The sequence below is a fragment of the Anarrhichthys ocellatus genome, unplaced genomic scaffold, assembly GCF_004355925.1.
Source record: "Anarrhichthys ocellatus isolate YVR2014 unplaced genomic scaffold, GSC_Weel_1.0 scaffold155, whole genome shotgun sequence".
Classification (NCBI taxonomy): domain Eukaryota; kingdom Metazoa; phylum Chordata; class Actinopteri; order Perciformes; family Anarhichadidae; genus Anarrhichthys; species Anarrhichthys ocellatus.
The window spans coordinates 317,943-326,707 of NW_022280185.1; the positions used below are offsets into that span (position 1 = coordinate 317,943).

Below are 8,765 nucleotides of genomic sequence, written 5' to 3' on the forward strand. Positions count from 1 at the left end.
ACACACACACACACACACACACACACACACACACACACACACACACAGTGAGAGAGTCTTCATCATAGGACCAGTCCTACACACACACCAGTATTAACAGTGTCTCCCTCACCTGTCTCCTTCATTAAATGGTTGGTCATGTGCTCACCTGTTCAGGGTCTCGGGGGTCACATGGTCTCAAGACAACGACGCCCCCCTTCTGACTGACTCGGCCCTGGGCCACCAGACAACTCCCGGTTGCTAGGTTACGGAGCTGAAAGATACAAACATAGGGTTAAATTTGTCGCTTAAGGCAGGCGAGGCGTCGGTCAAAGCAGGCGAGGCATAAAAATTCTAAATGAACCATGAAAGCTGAAATAATGAGTGTGAATAAATATGAAGCACTGCAGCAACATAAATGAAATAAACGACAGATATTGTCAGAACATTTTTACCGATAATGTAACACCTTTTGTTCAAACTGATGTCATAATGTCAGGCTACATCCACACTACGGAGTTTTCGTTTTAAAACGGAGTTCTAAAATGAAATCTCTCTCTTTCCACACAGAGTTTCAGCATCTTTTTCTAAATGATCTCCGCCCAAACTAACACGCCTGAAAACGAATATCACGTGGCTCTTCACGTACACTATGTTGTCAACACTCGTCTCTCACTCGTAGCTCTGCTGGTGGCTGAAGTCTCTGTCCTACTGGAGAGCATTTAATGTTTTGTTCCTTTATAGTTTGTGTGTGTGGACTTCACAATAGTTAAGAAATAATAAAAATAAAGTCCTCTGTTTTGTGTCAGTCCTCCTCAAAGCCGCTAACCGTGACTTCAGACGTCTCCGTAGGGCTGATAACGCCGCTGGTCACGCTGCTCACTAATCGCTCCAATAACAGCCGCTTCCTCCGTAACAATGCAGACTTTAACTGGACAACAGCTGCTAGTAAAGACAACAAGGTCAGCAACGCCTGTAATGAGTTCTTCATGTTAAATTAACCTGGTAGTCGATCGGTAATCAAGGCTGTTGATGTTTGTGAACTTCCGTGATAGGGGTGTGACGAATCAGGGAAGGACACGTCGTGACTGCCAACAACCAATCAAGTAGCGAACATGGGTGTCTACGTCATCGTTGCCAGACTTATGAGTTTCCGACCGTCCATACTAGTCGGTATCCCCAGAGTTTTCAAATGTATCCGTCCTCGGGAGCGTTTTCAAACGGAGTAGTGTGGACGCTCGGCGTAAACGGATTAGTGTGGACGTGGCCTCTGTGTTTAACATGTTAGAACTGAAAACAGTGACTTCATGAGAGGAAATGTTCTACTGGTAACAAACCAGTGGTAACTGGAGATGAACTGGTGCCGATTGGTCCATTAGACCAGAATGGATCTGAGATCAGACTCCACCAGGAGAACAATATAACAAGGTATTACATCATCAGTCACAGAGGTATACAGGTGAACATGAGGGACAGGTACCCGTCCTCTCTGAAGGACTTTGGGGCGTCTCAAGCCTTTGTTGACGAACAGCGGCTGCTGCTTGTTGCCGTTGGCGGCGGTCTGCATCTCTGGGTAGATGGTGTCGAGGTACCAGCGAAACGTGTGACACTGAAGCCGCTTCCTCAGCGCCACGCGATCACCGATGTCACCGTAGCTGCGGTCGTGGAGCTCCGGACGCAGGGACAGATACTGCTCCTGATTGGTCCACAGGGACACAGGAAGTGAGGTCAGAGGACAGGATCACGGCTCTGTGTGTGTGTGTGTGTGTGTGTGTGTGTGTGTGTGTGTGTGTGTACCTTGTACTCGTCCATCCAGACGTGCGCTAGCCGCAGTGAATTGTGGGCCATGGTGTCCTGCCCCCCCGGCGAGCCATAGGGTCGCCTCTTCCTGAAGATGTGACCGACTCTGGAGCAGGGGATGATGAGCAGCTGACCTCCACACATCCAGATCTGAGAGACACAGAGTCTTTATGCTAAGCTAGGCTAACCACGTCCTGTCTCCTGCTCCATCTGAACATCTCAGACTCAATGACACCTTCATTGACGGTCAGTAAAACAGCTTCCTTACCCTGAAGGAGATCTCCAGGTTTTCCCCACCCCAGATGTCCATGCCGGCGTCGTATTGGCCGAGCTCATTAAAATACTTCCTGTTCATAGCGAATAGACCGCCGGCCATGGTGGGAGACCTGAGGGGGAGGAGAGGAGGGAGACAGGTGAGAAAATCTGAAGGATGTTTAAATATTAGTCATCAGCCCAATTGGTCAGATAGTTACCTGATTGGTCCAGTGGCTCCCTCTGGCCCATTGAGCTCAGTGGGGGGGACGGGGTCCCACTTGAAATGAAGGCCCCAGTTGAAGCCTCCCCTGACGATGGGGGAGGGAGAGTAAGACAGCGTGTCGGCTGAGATGATGTCGATGACGGGGCAGACAACGGTGCGGCGGTCCTTCTGGACGGGAGCCAGCAGAGGCTGAAGCCAAGCCTGGTTCACCTCGCAGTGACTGTCCAGGAAGACCAGCACCTCACCTGGACAAACAGATAGGTGAGTCCAGGTAGGGAGCAGGAAACTAAAGGTAATGTGTAGGCAGTAGGCAGGTAGGATTTAGGGATAAAAGGTCAAATGTTCTGTTATGGAATAAAGATGCATGGGGATAGGATATGCAAGAATTAAGGAAGTAGCAACAAGGATGTAAGGAACAAGGATTTGGGATTATTTGATGTAGGAAATAAGGATGTATGGATTAAGGATGTAAGGCAGAAGTATGCCAAAAGCAAGGATGTAAGGACTGAACAGATTAAGGATGTAGAGAACAAGATTACATGGTTTAAAGGGGTAGTAAGTAATGATGTAGTACATACCAGTAGCATGTGAGGCTCCTATCATGCGTCCTCGAATGAGTCCTTCTCTCTTCTGGTTCCTCACCAGTTTGATTTTCCCCTTCAGCTCCTCCTTGACGTACCGATCCAAGTTGTCCTTCAGCTCCTCTGAATCAACTCAAATATGTTAGAAACATATAACATATCTCTAAAGTTTAACTAGAGAGATTAAATAATGGTATGTTAACTACAGTGGACCAGAGGGACGTTCTGTTGCTGCTACAACATGAAGATATTAAAGAAAATATAGTTCAGACAAAGAAAATAAGTGATTATTGAAACATACCGAGCTCACTGTGGTCATCCACCAGGATGATCTCGTGCAGCAGGTAGTCCGGCGTACGGTCGAGCACACTGTGGACGGTCCTCAGCAGGGCAGAGAACGCCTCATTGAAGAAACAGATCACTACGCTGGCAGAAGGTAGAGCCAGAGAGTAAACCTTATCCCGACACCTGTAGGTAAACATGAACCAGTTATCAATAACCAGTTATCAATAAGCAGTGGTTGATCACCAGTAACCAGTGGCTAATCACCAGTAACCAGCAGTTTATCACCAGTAACCAGCAGTTTATCACCAGCAACCAGCGGTTTATCACCAGCAACCAGCGGTTTATCACCAGCAACCAGTGGTTCGATGTCATACACAATGAACCCATGTCTCCCTCCTCTGGTGTGCTTCTTACTGGGAGTCTCTGGTGTCGGGCAGCTCTCGGTGGTTTCCCAGTCTGGTGGAGATGAGGACGTTGAAGGCGTGTCGGTGGTAACCGTTGTCCCTCAGCTCCTGGTCCGCTTCGTTAAAGATCATCCCTGAGGACAAGAGACGTGTCATCACGAGGAGGGGGGTATCCAATATTTCCCAGCCGCCCTGAACACACCACACTCACCCATCTCTGGCGACAGCTCCGCCACCTCGTTGGCCAGCAGAGGCCGAAGCCCCGCCCTTCGGTCGGCCAGGCCCTTGGTGATTGGCTGGCCACGGTGACGCAGGGGGGTCCTGCCACGGCCTGGCTCCGCCCCCAAAGAGAAGTACAGGAAGAGGAGGATGGACCACGTTGCCGAGGTGACGAGGCAGCCATAACAGAAGTACCTCAGAGTGACACTGGCCATGGTGGCCGATCGCATCGCCTTACATCACACTGCTGAGAGATGATATCATTCCATTATTCAGACGACATGGTTCTACAGAGAGCATGTCATTCTGATGACGGGTTAGGGGAGGGGTCGGGAACCCGCGGCTCTTCAGCCCCTCTGTTGCGACTTTTAAAACGGAGTTTTAACAAACAAAAACGATCTCCGTCCACACGGCGTTTCAGTATTGTTTTCAAGATGATCTCTGTCCAGACTAAAAAAACCTGAAAACGAATATCACGTGACTCTTCACGTACACTGGGCGTGATGGTGCCGGTGTAGACAGGAAGTAGATTGGTTGCTTAGTTAAAATAATACGACAGAGTAATAAAGTAGTCTTTAATAATGAGAGGTCGTGTTTGATACTTAAGATCTTCCTCTAAAATATTCCTCTATGAACTCAAACAGACAGTTCGTGGAAAGTTTTAGAAGTTTTATTTTTCAGACTTAGTTACAACGCTGCAGGTCTTTATCTCTCTCACCTCATATTTACATTAAAAAACACATACACATAAACGTTTACTAGATTATGGTCCATAAATCTGGTCAACACGTAAATAACGGTAATTTGTATTTTATTTTTTGCACAGTGGCCAATCTTTCAAAAGCAACACCTCTTATCTTGGAGTTTGAGGTGATACTGTCACTGAAAATAATGTTTTTTAAAATATTTTGTCAACTAAAATGTGCGTCACATCCTATTACGTCGTTGTGAGGAGCCTTTCCCTGCAGGTGATTCACATCATGAATCACCCCCCCCCCGCCCTTGGTAAACTATCAATGGATAAATCCACAAAAAGAAAAGTCTAAGGTCAGCCTCAGCCTGCCACGGTCAGCCTCAGCATGCTAATGTTATAGGTGAGAATAAGTAGTTTCGACAGAATAAGTGTCATATCAATATTTTAATTGTAACCCATAAATCAAAGAATAAAGACATTTCCTTTTAACTTATCAGGGACACAGTAGCAAGTTTTAAACTATTATATAATAACATTATAGAATAATGCATCTTATTTCCATAAAGTTATTTTGAAAACACCTTTTGTTAACATCTTATTTTGAAAACCAGACAGTCACACCTTCATCCTTCACTAGCTCCCCTTTATCATCCTGACCCTCACATGAAGAGCAAGAGAGGAAGAAACATCAGGAGATCCGTCTCTCAGGGTGTGTGTGTGTATGTGTATGTATATGTATGTATGTATGTATGTATGTATGTATATATATAGATATATATATATATATATATATATATATATATATAGATATATAGATATATAGATTATATATATATATATAGATATATAGATAGATAGATAGACTGGTGATAAGCTGATGTAACAAACACCTGAGCAGGTGAGTGTGTCAAGGGACAGGTGTCAGGAGACCTGTTAATAATCACCACAGTAAACCATTCACTCTACAACACTACAGTCTAAAAGCTCCTATTAACTGTCCGATGATGGAACCCGCTAGCTAAGTTAGCTAGCTGAACTCAGAGGAGTTAATAGCTAAATGTGCTAACAGCATTAGCTTCACAAGCTCTACAATCAAAAGCTCTAATGTCCGACTCCTCGGCCTCTTCCCAGAACTCTACTCACGGGTCATCGGCGGTTTGCTCAGCGGCACTACGGCAGCTGGTGGAGCCTGTCGTCGGGCTACAGGTCCGCTAGCCGCCGGAGCTTAAATTAGCAGGATTTCTAGTAGAGTTCTGACCGGATATAAACACACAGAGAAAATCAGGAAAGACGTCACTTCCGCTGACGACCTTCACAACAAAATACATCAGAATCTTAAAAGGAAAAGTGTTCAGGTCACAACTTTTCAAAATAAAACTACAGACTTAAGGATGGATTCCTGGACGGACCCACCGGGACCAGAGACACACAATGACACAAAGAGACACACACTGACCACAAAGAGACACACAATGACCACAAAGAGACACACAATGACCACAAAGAGACACACAATGTGAACCAAAGAGACACGCAATGAGACACAATGAGACACACAAAGACACAAAGAAAAACAATGACACAAAGAGACACAAACAATGACCACAAAGAGACACAATGACCACAAAGAGACAAACAATGACACAGAGACACAATGACACAAAGAGAAACAATGTGAACCAAAGAGACACGCAATGACACAATGAGACACAAAGAAAAACAATGACACAAAGAGACACACAATGACCACACAGAGACAAACAATGACACAGAGACACGACACAGTGAGACACAAACAAAGAGACACACAATGTGAACCAAAGAGACACGCAATGAGACACAATGAAACAAAGAGACACAAAGACAATAAGACACAATGAGACACACAATGACCACAAAGAGACAAACAATGACAGACACAGAGACACACAATGAGACAAAGAGAAAAACAATGACACAAAGACACACAATGACACACAAATAAAAACAATGACACAGAGACACACAATGACTACAAAGAGACACAAACAATGACCACAAAGAGACAAACAATGACACAGAGACACAATGTGAACCAAAGAGACACGCAATGACACAAAGACACAAAGAGACACAATGACCACAAAAAGACACACAAAGAAAAACAATGACACAAAGAGACACAATGAATACAAAGAGACAATGACCACAAAGACACACAACCACAAAGACAAAACATGACCACAAAGAGACACACAATAGATATATACTTTATTCAGCCCCAGGGGGAAATTTGTCTGTAGCAGCAGCAAACGAAGTTACACTTTAAAATGAAAATATTAAGTATGGAAAATGCACAATATATATAATATAATAAAATAAAATAGAATAAAATAACATCGCAGAACCTATTAAATCTATAGAAAATAAAGTCAGAAAAATGCAGAAAAATGCACAGTATAAACTAAAATAGAATAGTTTTCCTACTTAGTTAATTTAATACCCAACAAAACAGCAGCGCAAAATATCGCCAACAGCAGCAACAACCGTGTAGCGGTGTTGTAGTAATTTGAAGGATGATCTGGCCAGAGGTGTTTTATTATAGTCTAATAGCAGAGGGCAGGGATGTTCTCCTGTATCTGTCCTTGTGACAGCGGCGCTGGATCAGTCTGTTGGAGAAAGTGACCACAAAGACACACAATGACCAGAGACACACAATGACCTATGTTAATGCATGTGTATTGTGTGATGCAGAGCGGACCTCCTCTGTTTTACTATCTTCATGCTCAGAGGGACAATAGAGCCCTCTGTTATATTGAGATATGGTATTGAGTTAAATACAGATGGAATCTCTTTAAATTGAGCTACAGACTAGATGTCTATCTAGTGTAGAAACAGTAAGAATTCAAAAGTTTTTAGACAAAAGAGGGTTCTGTGAAATTAAATGTTCTATTTTAATTGCAGAACAAGGTGGAGGGTTAAAACGGTGAGCAGGTTCCTGTTCACTCTGACAAGAACTGCTCTGCTCTCATGACGCCGTCCAGACCGACAGCATCGCCATGGAAACATATCACCCACCGCCAGGTAACCCCCGCCCCCCCGAAATAACAAACAGTGTCGCTTCTTCAAGATGTAAAATATTTTATTTTCTGTAAATTATTCTAAATCAGATTCCACATTTTCCCAAAAAACAAAAAACATCACTCTGTTTATGTGAATATTAAAAACAAAAAAAAGAGGCTTCATGTCGTTGAACTGTACACAGTCTTGATAAAACCTCATATGTACACAAAACAAAGTGAAAAAACTAAACATAGAAACGCCTGCAGCCAAAATGCTGGGTGAAAAAACACAAAAAAAACGACGTCTTCATCCAATCAGAATGCAGCGCGAGAGGAAACTGACGGGCAGGTGATGAAGGTGACGATGAGAATGTTAAGGTCGCTGTCAGTGGAGTGATTTCTAAACATTTTGTCTTTCCTTTAAATTTATAATACAGATATTTACAGGCTGAGACTCCGGACCTCGAACTCACCGCGTAATTAGAAAATAGCTTCATTCAGTAATAAATACAAAAAGAACAAAATCTCTTATTTTACAGGAAATTAACAAAACACAGGAGGAGGAAGAGGTGGAAGAGGAACCACATATGTTTCTGTGGGCATTGATCTGTTTTTGTTGTTTTATATGTTTGTTAATAGTGCAACTTAATGACAAAGACATTCTGATAGTTGACATTTACATCTGTGGTCATTTTTACACAATATACACAGAGGACCAGCCTCGATATAAGCCCCGCCCCCTCACCTGTCAAATCATCCAACACCACCAGAATTAGCTCTGCCCCTCCTTCCAAACATTATTTCATGTGTGATCAGGTTTATTATCAATATATTGACTTCTGATATGAAGTGTAACTCCACCCACATGGGGGTGAGAGACAGACAGAGAGAGAGACAGACAGATAGAGAGACAGCTGTGTCTTCAGTTCATCCATTTACGGCAGTTAACGGCTCCACAGTGACACGAGATCTTATGTTGATCGTCCTCCAGGTCAAACTTGTAGTCATAGGATAGCTGACACAGAGAGAGAGAGAGAGAGAGACACAAATAGAGAGAGAGACAGACAGAAAGAGAAAGACAAACAGGTTGATATTAAAAGGACAGATCATTATATTATAAACAAGTCTTTAGGCCTAGGTCTTAGGGCCAACGATTTATATTGATAATCCCACTGATTTAAATAGATTATTCCTATTGATTTATGCTGATCATTCCAATTGATTTATGCTGATCATTCCTATTGATTTATGCTGATCATCCCTATTGATTTATGCTGATCATCC

The 8,765-nt window shown here is 43.5% G+C and overlaps 2 protein-coding genes across 2 annotated transcripts in view; both read right to left on the reverse strand.

The window, feature by feature from the left end:
- Nucleotides 1-103: 103 nt before the first annotated feature.
- galnt11 (UDP-N-acetyl-alpha-D-galactosamine:polypeptide N-acetylgalactosaminyltransferase 11 (GalNAc-T11)) lies at nucleotides 104-5,720 on the reverse strand. Its single transcript, XM_031877922.1, has 10 exons — nucleotides 5,584-5,720; nucleotides 3,739-3,993; nucleotides 3,538-3,661; nucleotides 3,140-3,306; nucleotides 2,836-2,961; nucleotides 2,253-2,502; nucleotides 2,048-2,165; nucleotides 1,777-1,929; nucleotides 1,460-1,675; nucleotides 104-253 (listed from the first exon to the last, which is right to left on the reverse strand). Exons 2-10 carry the CDS (start codon nucleotides 3,974-3,976, stop codon nucleotides 137-139), a joined length of 1,509 nt encoding a protein of 502 aa, XP_031733782.1. The 5' UTR covers nucleotides 3,977-3,993; nucleotides 5,584-5,720; the 3' UTR covers nucleotides 104-136.
- Nucleotides 5,721-7,543: 1,823 nt separating this feature from the next.
- Nucleotides 7,544-8,765, reverse strand: part of LOC116400208 (histone-lysine N-methyltransferase 2C-like) — a 63,570-nt gene continuing 62,348 nt past the window's right edge. The window contains exon 44 of the mRNA XM_031877925.1: nucleotides 7,544-8,496. Coding sequence (XP_031733785.1) covers nucleotides 8,404-8,496 — 93 coding nt within the window. The 3' untranslated portion in view covers nucleotides 7,544-8,403. The remainder of the gene's footprint in view (nucleotides 8,497-8,765) is intronic.